General features: G+C 38.7%; 1 protein-coding gene across 4 annotated transcripts in view; it reads left to right on the forward strand.

Moving 5' to 3' along the window:
* TP53BP2 (tumor protein p53 binding protein 2) overlaps positions 1 to 15524 on the forward strand; it is a 65717-nt gene that overhangs the window by 34852 nt on the left and 15341 nt on the right. For 3 of the 4 annotated variants that reach the window (XM_009441559.4, XM_063809872.1, XM_063809871.1), the window contains 10 exons: positions 467 to 549; positions 3996 to 4097; positions 6595 to 6769; positions 7491 to 7672; positions 8048 to 8212; positions 8599 to 8827; positions 10137 to 10247; positions 10906 to 11054; positions 12276 to 12738; positions 14373 to 15148. In XM_009441559.4, the coding sequence (XP_009439834.3) occupies positions 467 to 549; positions 3996 to 4097; positions 6595 to 6769; positions 7491 to 7672; positions 8048 to 8212; positions 8599 to 8827; positions 10137 to 10247; positions 10906 to 11054; positions 12276 to 12738; positions 14373 to 15148 (2435 nt within the window). The remainder of the gene's footprint in view (positions 1 to 466; positions 550 to 3995; positions 4098 to 6594; positions 6770 to 7490; positions 7673 to 8047; positions 8213 to 8598; positions 8828 to 10136; positions 10248 to 10905; positions 11055 to 12275; positions 12739 to 14372; positions 15149 to 15524) is intronic. The other variant, XM_016939555.4, reaches the window with a different exon arrangement.

Consider the following 15524-nt stretch of genomic DNA (forward strand, 5'->3'; position numbering starts at 1 on the left):
TAAGTGCTTTCTTCTCATAATAAGTTAAAAATATTGTTAGCGAGTACAAGGATGCATTGATGTAATTTTCAACTATTTCAGTGAAGTTTTTCTTGGTTTAACTACTGAGTAGCTAAATAGATGACTAGGAAGAGCAACTATAAGCAAATGGTATGAATTACTCATAGTCAGAAGTACATTACGTTTGTTAATTTTTCCTCCTTTGGTATGTGAATCAGACAGCTTTCCTAATGAATAGGTGGCATTTGATATTTAGTAGTGCTGAGTATTCACTGTTCCATGAAATTAATTTTGCAAAACACACTGAGTTATGAGACCTTAAGTCCATTGCTATTAGAAAATATTTTAAGAATACATTCAACTTAAAATATCAAACAACAGTAATGACAGAACTCAGAAATGAACTGGTTCTTAAAATATCTGTCAACTCTAGTGTTAATGCATAGTTTTTGAATTTTGTCCTTAGTGAGTGGACCAAGATCTCAGGATCCAAGTTTAAAAAGAAATGGTGTAAAAGTTCCTGGTGAATATCGAAGAAAGGAGAACGGTGTAAGTTGTTGTTTTTATCCATACTATATATACCACAGTGATACATATTTTTTAACTTTAAATCTTATTCATTATTTCTTTGTTATTCAATGGGCTAAGGATGGCCGCTTTTTAAAGGTTATTTTAAATTTGTTTCATAGAAACTATTAATTTTAATGATCTGTATATGGCTGACTATTGGAAGAAGTTATATGTTTAATGTGACACAAATTCAGACAAAATAAATGCTGAGCAAGTTTGAGGAAGTATTTCTTATTTGGTGATTTTATTTGTTGCAATCATCACTTTATTAAAAATGCAAAATTGGCCGGGTGCAGTGGCTCACGCCTGTTATCCCAGCACTTTGGGAGGCTGAAGTGGGTGACTCACCTGAGGTCAGGAGTTCAAAACCAGTCTGACCAACATGGAGAAACCCCATCTCCACTAAAAATACAGAATTAGCCGGGTGTAGTAGTACATGTCTGTAATCCCAGCTACTCAGGAGGCTGAGGCAGGAGAATCTCTTGAACCCGGGAGGCAGAAATTGCAGTGAGCCTAGGTTGCGCCATGGCACTCCAGCCTGGGCAACAAGAGTGACACTCTGTCTCAAAAAAAAAAGGAAAATTATGTATTTATACTCTTGCTATTGCATGTGAATTTGAGCATGCATCTTTGGTATATTTTGAAGACATTTCTTTTCAGCGGTCACTATTTTTAGTGCCATTAGGGATTAGCTAAACTACCTTTCTCCAATCATCAGTACATTTATAGTAGAATTCAGATGATCTTAAGTACCATTTTCTCCTACTGTGTCTTTTTTCAGATTCTTCTTTTTCTTTTCTTTGATTTACTTATTTTTATTTTTATTTTATTTTATTGTTTTCTGGGATGAAGTCACATTCTGTTGCCCAGGCTGGAGTGCAGTGGTGTGATCTCGGCTCACTGCAACCTCCACCTCCTGGGTTCAAGCAATTCTCCTGCCTCAGCCTCCCGAGTAGCTGGGATTACAGGTGCCTGCGACCACACCCAGCTAATTTTTGTATTTTTAGTAGAGTCGGGGTTTCACCATGTTGGCCAGGCTGGTTTCGAACTCCTGACCTCAAGTGATCCACCCACCTCTGCCTCCCAAAGTGCTGGGATTACAGATGTTAGCCATGGTGCCTGAGCTTTTCTTTGATTTAATAATTGTCTTACAATGATGAAAAGATGAAATGTAGATGATAAAAATGATCTTAGCCATTGTTTTACTGCATATGGACACAATGTGTCTTCTCCTCCACCAACTAGAGGCTGAGGCATGAGGATGACTTGAAGCCAGAAGTTTGAGGCTAGCCTGGGCAACAAAGTGAGACTGTGTTTCTATTAAAGAGATATATTATATCTTTATATATATATTTTTAAAAAGCTGCCAAGTGTTTCCAAAGCGATCATATTATTTTACATGCCCACCAGAGTTTTACTGTTTCCACATCCTTGCCAAAGTTTGGTATGGTCAGTCTTTTTAATTTTAGCCATTAAAATATATGTGTAGTGGTATTGCATTGTGGTTTTAATTTGTATTTCTCTAATGACTAATGATTTTGGACATCTTTTCATGTGCTTATTTGCTCTCTGTGTTTCTTCTTTGGTGAAATTATTTGTTCAAATCTTTTGCCCAGTTTTTTGCTCTGTCACTGAGTTTGAAAGTTCTAATAGTCTGGATCCAATTTTTTTTTTTTTTTTAATGGAGCATACTTTTAGTGTTGTATCTAAGAACTCTTTGTCCAACCCAGGGTCATAGAGATTTTTTTTTCCTTTGTTTTCTTTTGGAAGTTTTGTAGTTTTCAGTTTTACCTCTAAATCTATGATCCCTATTGAGTTAATGTTTGCATATGGTGTGAGAATCAAAGTTCATTTTTTTTTTTTTTTGATACAGAGTCTCACTCTGTCACCTAGGCTGGAGTGCAGTGGCGCGATCTTGGCTCACTGCAACCTCCACCTCCTATGTTCAAGTGACTCTCCTGCCTCAGCCTCCCGAGTAGCTGGGATTATAGGTGCCTGCCACCATGCCCAGCTAGTTTTTGTACTTTTAGTAGAGATGGGGTTTCACCATATTGGTCAGGCTGGTCTCGAACTCCTGACCTCAGGTGATCCACCCGCCTCGGCCTCCCAAAGTGCTGGGATTACAGGCGTGAGCCACCGTGCCCGGCCCTGAGGTTTATCTTTGTAATATGAATATCTAATTGTATAAGCAGTATTTATTGGAAAGATTATTCTTTTTCCACTCAGTTGCTTTTGCACCTTTTGTCTAAAATCAGTTGCCTCATGTATGTGGGGCTATTTTTGTACTCTCTATTCTGTTTGATTGATCTACTTGTCTATTTTGACGTCAATACCACGTGCATTGGTCACTGGAACTTTTATAAGTCTTGAAGTCAGGTAGTGTAAGTTTTCCAGCTTGATTATTTTCAGAGTTATTTTGGCTATTCTAGATGCTTTGTACTTCCATATGAATTTTAGAATCAACATCAATTTTTACAAAAATGCCTGTTTGGGTTTCAGTTGAGATTTTGTTGAATCAATTTGAGAATAATTGCTGTCTTGACAGTATTGAGCTTCCAATTCATGAACATGGTGTAACTCTCCATTTATTTGCATTTTCTTTCAGCAGTTTTTGAGATTTTAGTATATACATCTTACCTATTTATTAAATTTATCCCTAAGTATTTCATATTTTTGATACTATAAATGGTATTTAAATTTAAAAGTTTTAAATTTCTAATTGTTTCTAATATATTGAAATACACTTGACTTTTGCATATTGATTTTTTTTTTTTTTTATCCTGCAGTCTTGCTATGTAACCTATTTATCTGGTAGCTTTTTTGTAGATTCCGTAGCATTTTCTTCATAGATGATTATATTGTCTGTGAAGGCAGTTGAACTTCTTTCTTACCAATCTGGATGCTGTTTATTTCTCTTTCTTGTTTTATTGCATTGGCTAGAACCTCTAGGACAATGTTGAATAGATGTTGTGAGAGTGGATGTCCTTGCTTTGTTTCTGATGACTCAATGTGTCTTGAATTTTTTAGTGCTAAAGTATTTTTAAATGATATTCCAATGACTAAATTCTAGGTTTGCTGCCAGTGCCTCAATACCATGTTTAATATGATCAAACACTTCTGTTGTAATGTAAATTACAGAACAAGGTAATTCTAAATTGTTCCATTTATGTCCCTGACTGTTGAAACTATTTAATTTTAAACTTACAACTTAAAATAAAAGATTATTGTATATTAGTATGTTTTACATCTTAAAAAGTCAATGTGGTGAGTATTAATATAAGAATTAATGGTCTGCTTGATATTATGAAAGAAAAATCGCTAAATAATTTTGTCATAGTTGGTTCAGATGAAGCTTTTACATAGAACTTTGAGGGCGGAATCTCTGTGGTAGTTTTATAGTAAGCTGGGATTGTGTTTATTTGTAGGTTAATAGTCCTAGGATGGATCTGACTCTTGCTGAACTTCAGGAAATGGCATCTCGCCAGCAGCAACAGATTGAAGCCCAGCAACAATTACTGGCAACTAAGGTAGTATCGTCTTTTTTTTTTGGAGATGAAGTCTCACTCTGTCGCCTAGGTTGGAGTGCAGTGGCACGATCTCGGCTCACTGCAACCTCCGCCTCCTGAGTTCAAGTGATTCTCCTGTCTCAGCCTCTCAAGTAGCTGGGATTACAGGCAGACGCCACCACACCTGGCTAAATTTTGTATGTTTTGTGGAGATGGGGTTTCACCATGTTGGCCAGGCTGGTCTCAAACTCCTGACCTCAGGTGATCCGCCCACTTCGGCCTCCCAAAGTGCTGGGATTACAGGCGTGAGCCCCCGTGCCCAGCTGGTAGTATCTTCTTTTAAAAGAGCTAACAGGCCACTATTGTTAATGTATGTATAAGGCTATTTACATTCTACCCCCATTAAGCCAGTTACCTCACAGATATGAGGTGACATTATCAACCCAAAAGCCACCTGCTGTTTGGTGCTCTCTTTGTGGTCTCTTTGAGTCCTTACTACAGCATTTTGTAGAAATCCTTGTATCATCCTAATTGTTCAAGATGTTTCTGACTCCTGATTCTGATCAAGAGTAACCATGCTATGTTGGGTATCAGTCAGACAGGAAAGGTGGAAAGAGCCCTTCATCTTTGCTCCTAGGAACTACTCTGGGCCACAGCAAGAGGAATATTAAAGTTCTAACATGGTATAACCATACCATAGATTAATCTTGGATCAGATTAATCTAATACTGTCCCCTTCTGGAGCTTGGCACCAATAACGGGCTGCTTGCCTTTATTTGGGGAACATTCTTTATCCACAAACTAACCCTAGTCCTGGCCTTGAACAAGGAAAATATAAGAAGCCACTCCATTACCATCAGAACTGCTGCTTCTCCTGCCAGCCATAGGCTTCCAATCTGACCCAAAAGCCAACAGACCTTTCTCTGTAAAGGGCTACATGGTAAATATTTTGGGCTTTGCAAACTTTGCTGCCTCTGTTGCAGCTACTCAACTCTGCTGTTATAAGCAGTCATGGATAATAGGTAAACAGATGGTGTGGCTGTGTCCCAATAAAACTTTGCTTACAAAAACAAGATAGCAAGCTGGATTTGGCCTGCAGGCTATAGTTTATCAACCCCTGGTCTAAACACCCAGGATCCACAATTAACAGTCCTTTAGTGATTATCAGGTCACTGAAGCTGGGGTAGACAATTGTTGGTTTGTCATGGGCAAAGTTACCCAATAGGGCTTTGAAATAATGGCCAGGAATTCTTCAAGGCAGTTCTGAAGGCAGTGTGGACTTCCATGTCATACTTCCTAGGGTTCCTGTGCATCCATTTCTGTTTGTAATACCAGACCCCAGTTTTTCCAAAATCATGTATATCATTGCTTCTCAAACCTTAAGATACATATGAATCACCTGGGGATTGTGTTGAAAATGCATATTCTGATTCAGTAGGTGAGTTGAGGTTTGAGCTTCTGCATTTCTCACAAGCTTCCAGGTGATGCTGATGCACATTACATTGAGTAGCAAGGATATGTAGTCAAATAAAAAGATTGGTTGTTGAAGAACAAATCTCTAAGCTTTTTAGTCTTCAAGGACTTAAAAACAAGTCCTTGTGGGTTTTTTTTTCTTTTGAGATGGGTTCTCACTGTGTTGCCCAGGCTGGACTTGAATTCCTGGGTTCAAGTGATCTTCTGCCTTAGCCAGGGTTTTTATTTTGATTCTTTCCATGTTACTTATATGTTCTAGGCATACTAATCTAAGAAATAGTTTACCTGTGATTATAAATTGTGTGGCTCTGTTACTCAGTTTTAGTTAAAAATTTTAATGTAATAAAAACAAAATTTCTGCTATAACAAAAGTACCTTGGGGCAGGGGAAAGAAACAATTTCAGATTCCATGATTGCAGCTTTCTAAAGGTGTTAAATATTTCTTTAGCTCTTTTCAGTGACCATTTATTGAGTATTATGTAAAATATCATTCAAAGACATTTACATTTCACATTTCATTTAATCTTCACTATAGTAACATTGGTAGTTACTATTGATCATCCCTGTTTTATAGATGAAGAAACATAGACTTGCATGCTTGGTGAGGTTATGCAATTTATTCAAGGTCTCATAGCTAATAAGTGGCAGAGCTGGGCTTGAATCTAAATGTACTCCAAATCTTGTGCATTTAAATAGTTTCTTATAATGCTTCCCATTTCTACATGAGCTGCTTTTTAAAATTGTTGCAACAGTTTATGAAAACTAGTTCAAGAATTGCTGCATCCTTGCTGCATAAGAACCACTTGGGTTAAAAATACTGATTCCTGGATCTTATCCCCAGAAGATTCTAGGGTGGGCTCAGGAGTATCTGTTTTGAACAGATTTCCAGTGTGATTCTGATGGCAGTGTTTAGGAAGAAGGTGAGACCAGACCAGGGTTACAAGTGTACCTCAATCTCAACATCTAAGTGTTGCAGTTAGGCTATTTTGAGCTTAGTGGTGTACTTACCTAAAATGACATGCCTAATGATTACTTTTATTTTTAGGAACAGCGCTTAAAGTTTTTGAAACAGCAAGATCAGCGACAACAGCAACAAGTTGCCGAGCAGGAGAAACTTAAAAGGCTAAAAGAAATAGCTGAGAATCAGGAAGCTAAGCTAAAAAAAGTGAGAGCACTTAAAGGCCACGTGGAACAGAAGAGACTAAGCAATGGGAAACTTGGTGAGTTGTTCCTCATAGATTTACTTTTTTATACATTTATTTGTCTGGTTTTTTTGAGACAGGGTCTTACTGCGTTGCCCAGGCTGGTCTTTTGAACCGTGGCCTCAAGTGATCCTCCCACCTCAGCCTCCTGAGTAGCTGGGGTTACAGGTGCAAGCCACCATGGTTGATCTGTAGATAACTTTAAAGGGTATCTTTTGAAAAAATATAATTTACTGCAGTTTTGATGCTGCAGGTTCCTCTGAATTGAATTCAGCTGTTGAATGTTTTATACAGGATTTCTAAGATACCTTTGGAAAATGTAGCATTTTTTCCCCTTAATATTTTTTGACTGAGAATTTGATGAAGTCAAGGATTTTTGTTCATATAATAGCTCCATCTATTACGATACCATTTTAATCAGAATGTTTGTGGTTTAATAGATCCACCTAATGTTATAAAATTGAAAGTTCTAAAGAAATTTTTATTGTTTCTAAAATTTGGAGTTTAATAATATTTTTAATGCAAATTCTGATAAAGATACATTGATATTGAAGCACAGAGATTTAGAGATGTCTCTGTTGATTTCACTTGCTTCTAAAAGAAGTCGGTTGCTTCCAGGACATTCTGAAAAATTTTTCTGCTGTTTATTAGAAAGTTCATTGTAAAGCCCGGTTGCCTGGGAAGTAGTCCATTCTTATTTTTCTTTTCAACTGTTGTTGCTGTTCTCTGTCTCATCTAGTGGAGGAAATTGAACAGATGAATAATTTGTTCCAGCAAAAACAGAGGGAGCTCGTCCTGGCTGTGTCAAAAGTAGAAGAACTGACCAGGCAGCTAGAGATGCTCAAGAACGGCAGGATCGACGGCCACCATGACAATCAGTCTGCAGTGGCTGAGCTTGATCGCCTCTATAAGGAGCTGCAGGTAGACCGTAGCTGTTTGCCAAAAGCTGTACAACCTCCTTTCCAGAAACAGAGTTGCTCATATAAGTAGCAAGAGGTGCTAGATTTCAGTTGCCTTTCCTTAAAGAGAAGGCAGGTTGTGGGGGGAACCCAAACTCCAGAGAATCCAGAGTAAACTTTATAGTACCCTAGACAGGAAATTTGAGACATTCCTCATAACCACAGCTGGTGGTCTTGCACAGGTGTCACTTAATTTTAAACCATGAGATGAGAAGTGTGGAGGGGTGGAGGGACCTCATATTTTTAGAAATTATATAATAGTTAACCATGTGATTAACTGTTTGAGACATTTTCTTCCTACTCCTTGGCTACCTTTTTTCCCCTCTCTTTTATTCAGCTAAGAAACAAATTGAATCAAGAGCAGAATGCCAAGCTACAACAACAGAGGGAGTGTTTGAATAAGCGTAATTCAGAAGTGGCAGTCATGGATAAGCGTGTTAATGAGCTGAGGGACCGGCTGTGGAAGAAGAAGGCAGCTCTACAGCAAAAAGAAAATCTACCAGTAAGTGGGCCGTTTTGTAATGGTTTTGGGGAGGAGGGAAAAAGATGACCAGCCCAGTGAGGTTACTCATAGGCATCTTCTTCAGAATCATTACTCAGTGTGCCCTCAGAAAACAGATGCTGTTTATGGATCCTTAAAAGACAATCCGCTGCTTTTTTACTTTTTAATGTTATTACCTGTGTAGCTCTGTTTGTCTCTAATACTTGTAATAAAGTGTGGGTGAGAGTTCATTGGGGAGTGTTTATTTTGGAATGTTTTTTGTAGACTCTATGGCTAGATTCTGAAACTGCTCATTTTAAAAAGTAAGAAAATGTCACATCTTAGTTTCTAAGTCTGATCACCTGAGATGATTTTTAATACTAAAGGACCTGTGCTTCTTTCCTAAGGTTTCATCTGATGGAAATCCTCCCCAGCAAGCCGCGTCAGCCCCAAGCCGTGTGGCTGCAGTAGGTCCCTATATCCAGTCGTCTACTATGCCTCGGATGCCCTCAAGGCCTGAATTGCTGGTGAAGCCAGCCCTGCCGGATGGTTCCTTGGTCATGCAGGCTTCAGAGGGGCCGATGAAAATACAGACACTGCCCAACATGAGATCTGGGGCTGCTTCACAAACTAAAGGTAAAAAGTCCTGCACAGCCTAGTTCTTCCCTGTCCCCACCTATTCTTTCTCCCAAGTTTGAGTTTAAAAAAAATCTCTCTTTGTATTCATTATTCATGTTTGAATTCTAAAAATCCTTTTGTATTCTTTGCTAGTGTAATGAGACGTTTAAAAAATTAAAATTGATACCCTGGTTGTACAAGGATGATTTTTCTTAACCCTAAATAATACAATTCTATTCAGGAAATGAAATAAAATATAATATCTTTATAAACCTGAAAATTGTTTTAAAAAGTTCCTTCTTGTTACTAAGGAAATTTTGATCTGATATTAATAACTTGAGAACTTTTCTTTTTGGGTAAAAACATATGTGTTTGTGGTGTTATCTGTATAGAATGTGAGGTTCTGAATCTATTATGTTGATGAGTGGTGTTAAATATTCATATCTGCTTACATGTGAGAATTTGCTGATAATTTTTAGAATAATATTAAACATATCGGGAGATTAAAAGTGAAAATAGCAGAGGCTCCTTGTGTTAGTGATCTTTGCATTCTGTGTACTTCTCAGATACATGGAGAGGTACAAGCCATAGTTTTGTAATGGGAGGAGAAAGTGTGGGGAGAATTGTAGAAAAATTGGGGTAAAGCATCCTTTAATGACCTTATCATTCAGACCCCTGAACAGAAGTAATAGCCAGTATTGTCTCTGTTCTCTTACAATTATCACATGCAAAAAAATAGCTGATTTTCAAATTATTTGTTATTTTACCATAACTGCTACTGTGAAGCAATAGTACCATGCAGTCTGGATTTTATTGTGGAAAGAGTTATATTTGCTTTGTTTCTGTAAGGAAAAATGAAAGCAGTGGCTTTTGAAATTTAAGCATCAGTGTAGAAAAAAACCTGAACATACTGATTTGTGAAAGACTGCAGTTGAAGTCCTGGATTAAGGATCCACATATTTACTTTTGTGTTGTGCATGTATCACTTAAAATATCATTTATAAAATACACCTTAGACCCTTAGGTCTCTTGAATTGGAAAGTATTTTCTGGATGTGATGGTGATGTTTTCTAACACAGTGAAGAATAATGTGTCTTTGCTGGTTCAAGCAGACTTGCTGTGACTAATTTTAAATTGCTTGAGTAAAGTGGAAGAATCTTAAATTAGAAATATAAAATATAATACAGTATTTTCTAAGTAAATTTATTGGGGTGTTGTGAGTCTGGAATTTAAAGCTGTTTTTAGAGATTAAAAGTCTTAGCAGTAAAAATCATTAAAAATCTCTTTAGAATGCTGAGTTATTTGTAGCTGCTTTTCTGTATTTTAGGCTCTAAAATCCATCCAGTTGGCCCTGATTGGAGTCCTTCAAATGCAGATCTTTTCCCAAGCCAAGGCTCTGCTTCTGCACCTCAAAGCACTGGGAATGCTCTGGATCAAGGTGAGATTTATTTGTGCTACTCTTGAACATTAAATTTTGGTCATCTGAAAGGTGCTGTGTATTCTTTTTAGAGAGTCCATTTTCTCTTTTCTTTCTTTCTTTCTTTTTTTGTTTTTTTTTAAAGACAGGATCTCACTCTTGTCATCCAGGCTGGAGTGCAGTGGTGCGCTCATGGCTCACTGGTGCAGCCTCCACCTCCTGGGCTCAAGTGATTCTCCTACCTCAGCCTCCCTAGTAGCTGGTACTACAGGTGCAGGCCACCATGCCTGACTAATTTCTGTATTTTTTGTAGAGATGGGGTTTCACCATGTTGCCCAGACTGGACTCCTGGGCTCAAGTGATCTACCCGCTTCCACTTCCCAAAGTGCTTGGATTACAGGCGTGAGCCCCTGCACCCGCCTGATAAATCATTTTCTAGTGTGTTAACACTAGGGACAATATTTAACAATATTTATTTCCAGAACACCTTAATTTAGCTGGAGAACTCAGGTACGATCATTATAGTGCTTGGGTTATCCTTTTATTAGTTTAATTAAAAAATAGGAACGCGCTTTGTGGACACAGATTTTCAGGGAGATTTAGGGGAGAGAAACTTACGAGTGAATGAGATACTTTATTCTAAACAGTTTGAATGTCATTGTGATTTTTTTGTCTTTAGTTGATGATGGAGAGGTTCCGCTGAGGGAGAAAGAGAAGAAAGTGCGTCCGTTCTCAATGTTTGATGCAGTAGACCAGTCCACTGCCCCACCTTCCTTTGGTACTCTGAGGAAGAACCAGAGCAGTGAAGATATCTTGCGGGATGCTCAGGTACCTACAAATATCCTGGTTTTTAAAATTTAATAGTAATTCTATAATGCAGTTTTTAGAAGGGATAAAGTATTGTGTGAGGGAGAGCAGAAGAAACAGGATGTACCTAGGAGATTAGAAAATACATTAGCATTCTGCTATTTTAATTTCTCTTGCGTGAGTCTGTTTGTGCTCTCACACCCGGTGGGAGAATGGCTGACATGCTTGTTTTGGGTCATATTTCATGTGATTCTCTAAAAAGTATAAGTGCATCGAAGAACACTGTATTTGTTTTGTTCAAGTATCTTATTTCTTCAAAGTTACAAAATGCTTGTGTGGTGAATTTTCTGTAACTGTTACAGTCTTAATCCTTGATAACCAGGTTATGTGTGAGTGCTCCAAGTTAGGTGTGTTTTATTACAGTTGTCTAGATTGCATGAAATTCCAGTGAACAAGAATGATTTCCCATTATTGATGCCATCTGAATATGAAAGATGACAGTAAAAGTTTTCAAGTGGGCACTTAAATGTATTAAAATTGCCCAGATAGGAAGTGGAAACAAGGAGGAAGTCATAAAGGGAAGAGATTGTATTGCATTAATGAAATCCATTATTAAATGTGAGTAAATACAGAAATTTAAAATTAGTTAACAGCCAGGTGTGGTGGCTCACACCTGTAATCCCGGCACTTTGGGAAGTTGAGGTGGGAGGATCACTTGAGACTAGGAGTTCGAGACCAGCCTGGGCAACAAAACGAGACCCTGTCTATATAAAAATAAATAAGTACATAAAACAAAACAAAAGCTAATTAACAATTAAAAAATATGAGCTTATATAGATATATTTTCCGAGATGGAGTCTTGTTCTGTCGCCCAGGCTGGAACGCAGTGGTGCAATCTTAGCTCACTACAACCTCCACCTCCCGGATTCAAGAGATTCTTCTGCCTCAGCCTCCCGAGTAGTTGGGACTACAGGTGCCCGCCACCATGCCTGGCTGATTTTTGTATTTTTTTAGTAGAGACGGAGTTTCACCATATTAGCCAGGCTGGTCTCAAACTCCTGACCTCGTGATCCGCCTGCTTCGGCCTCCCAAAGTGCTGGGATTACAGGTGTGAGCCACTGCACCCGGCCAGAGCTAATATTTTTATAGTGTATATTTACATTTGTGAAATTAGGTTATCTAGAACATCCTGTGTACCCAGTTATATAGTATTTTAACTGGCTTTTTATGTGTGTGTTATAGGTTGCAAATAAAAATGTGGCTAAAGTACCACCTCCTGTTCCTACAAAACCAAAACAGATTAATTTGCCTTATTTTGGACAAACTAATCAGCCACCTTCAGACATTAAGCCAGACGGAAGTTCTCAGCAGTTGTCAGCAGTTGTTCCGTCCGTGGGAACTAAACCAAAACCAGCAGGGCAGCAGCCGAGAGTGCTGCTGTCTCCCAGCATACCTTCAGTTGGCCAAGACCAGACCCTTTCTCCAGGTTCTAAGCAAGAAAATCCACCTGCTGCTGCCGTCCGGCCCTTTACTCCCCAGCCTTCCAAAGACACCTTACTTCCACCCTTCAGAAAACCCCAGACCGTGGCAGCAAGTTCAATATATTCCATGTATACGCAGCAGCAGGCGCCAGGAAAAAACTTCCAGCAGGCTGTGCAGAGCGCGTTGACCAAGACTCATACCAGAGGGCCACACTTTTCAAGTGGTAAGGTTCTTAACGTTCATAGGTGACGTGCTTAAGTTCTATACCAGAACTTAAGCCATCCCTCAGCAGACAGCAAAATAACTAATCCCTATTTTGACTGACGCTAAGGGTTTTTAACTGTGGCTTCTGTTCTTTACTGGGAGTTTAAAAGAGTGCTTGCTAAATGTCTGCTCCTACAGTAGTAGGCACTAAAGATAATAGATGAATAAAGTGTGGTCTCAAGTCTGGAGGGGCTTATTGGTGAGGGAGAACCAAATATAATGGGTCATTACAGTGCAGAAGGAAGGTGTGTGTCTTCACTGTAGGTTGACCAGATGTTCTTGTCACATAGAGGACTGGACCACTGCCCCTGTCTGTGTGTGTGTGTGTATATACATATAGAGAGACATATATACGTAGACATGTATATATAGATATATACACACACACACACATCACACACATATATATATGTGTGTCTCTGTATGTGTGTGTCTGTGTCTATATGTCTTTATATATAACTGTGGCTGGGCGCAGTGGCTCACGCCTGTAATCCCAGCACTTTGGGAGGCCAAGGTGGGCGGGTCACCTGAGGTTGGGAGTTCGAGACCAGCCTGACCAACATGGAGAAGCCCCACCTCTACCAAAATACAAAATTAGCTGGGCGTGGTGGTACATGCCTGTAATCCCAGCTACTCAGGAGATTGAGGCAGGAGAATTACTTGAACCTGGGAGGCGGAGGTTGCAGTGAGCCGAGATGGTGCACTCCAGCCTGGGCAACAAGAGTGAAACTCCATCTAAAAAAAAAAATACATACATACATACATACATACATACATATATATTCTCTACTGTATTTTAAGTCATTGTAATGGGGACATAGCCGCCAGCTAAATGTAAAAACAGAAGGTTAGCTTGTATTAAACATACACAGTTTGGAAATTTGTTGGGTTCTTTCTAAATTATTACTTCATAGGACTAGAATAAAACTTACCATGTTTTAATTGAATGAAAATAGCTTTGTAGTCATGAAATAACCATGTAATTGTGACCTAAGATGCCAGAATTAAAATTAGCAAAGAATCAGTATATATGCTACCTCTTACTCTTTTCTTTTCATGGGTCTTTAGTGAAAATGGAATAATTTGGGAATTAGATAATTTTAATATAATCAGAATGTTAACAGGGAATATCTTTGGTAACTATAAGTGGTTCTTAATAATTTTATAAGCCAAATAGAAGTTCTCACGTTGATTCACTTTTGAAAAGTGAAAGATGGGATAGTACATGTTTAGTTTTAATCTGGACACATGAGGATTATCTGTTTTCATTGCATCTAAACGTTTTTCACATTTTGTTATTTTAAATTTGGATGCTACAGTGATTTCTTAAAACGGCAACATTTTCTTATTGTTTCATGAGATATGGTGCATGTTACAATCAGTGGGGGTTTTGATTCTGTAATAAGTTTATTATGCAAAGATGGATTCCCTGCTTTGTCATTTATTTTTAAAAATTAATTATATTTGAAGGGGATTATGTAGTAACAACTATGAAATTAAAAGAGGCTTTAGTTATTGTTAGCTGTTTCTGTTTCTTGCCAGTTTTGTTTAATTAATGCTAATGAGGGCTTTTTTTTTTCCTTTTCCAATTAGTATATGGTAAGCCTGTAATTGCTGCTGCCCAGAATCAACAGCAGCACCCAGAGAACATTTATTCCAATAGCCAGGGCAAGCCTGGCAGTCCAGAACCTGAAACAGAGCCTGTTTCTTCAGTTCAGGATAACCATGAAAATGAAAGAATTCCTCGGCCACTCAGCCCAACTAAATTACTGCCTTTCTTATCTAATCCTTACCGAAACCAGAGTGATGCTGACCTAGAAGCCTTACGAAAGAAACTGTCTAATGCACCAAGGCCTCTAAAGAAACGTAGTTCTATTACAGAGCCAGAGGGTCCTAATGGGCCAAATATTCAGAAGCTTTTATATCAGAGGACCACCATAGCGGCCATGGAGACCATCTCTGTCCCATCATACCCATCCAAGTCAGCTTCTGTGACTGCCAGCTCAGAAAGCCCAGTAGAAATCCAGAATCCATATTTACATGTGGAGCCCGAAAAGGAGGTGGTCTCTCTGGTTCCTGAATCATTGTCCCCAGAGGATGTGGGGAATGCCAGTACAGAGAACAGTGACATGCCAGCTCCTTCTCCAGGCCTTGATTATGAGCCTGAGGGAGTCCCAGACAACAGCCCAAATCTCCAGAATAACCCAGAAGAACCAAATCCAGAGGCTCCACATCTGCTTGATGTGTACCTGGAGGAGTACCCTCCATACCCACCCCCACCGTACCCATCTGGGGAGCCTGAAGGGCCCGGAGAAGACTCGGTGAGCATGCGCCCGCCTGAAATCACCGGGCAGGTCTCTCTGCCTCCTGTAAGTAATGTACTATCTCATAGCCTTTTCCGGAGTCCTTTACTTTGTTATGATTTTCTTGGTGGTCACATTCATCTTCTCCAGTTTGCATTTTTATTTTACGATTCCCTTGGCACAGAGTGGATCTTATAAATGTTTTCATAATGCAGTTTATTCAATATAAAGAACATTTTTCTGTTTTAGAGAGAACCCATTTATTTGTGAAAGAAACAGAGTTTTGTTCTTATCCTTATAAACACTGCATTTGCTGTTTCTTCTCTAGCTGATGTCACATATTAGGGAAGCAGCACCCGACTGGGACTCAAAAGACCTGGGTTTGAAACTTTTGATTACTAGCTTAGCTGTGTGAAATCAGGCAGATGGTATAACTTCTCTC

This window comes from Pan troglodytes, chromosome 1 (assembly GCF_028858775.2).
Source record: "Pan troglodytes isolate AG18354 chromosome 1, NHGRI_mPanTro3-v2.0_pri, whole genome shotgun sequence".
Classification (NCBI taxonomy): domain Eukaryota; kingdom Metazoa; phylum Chordata; class Mammalia; order Primates; family Hominidae; genus Pan; species Pan troglodytes.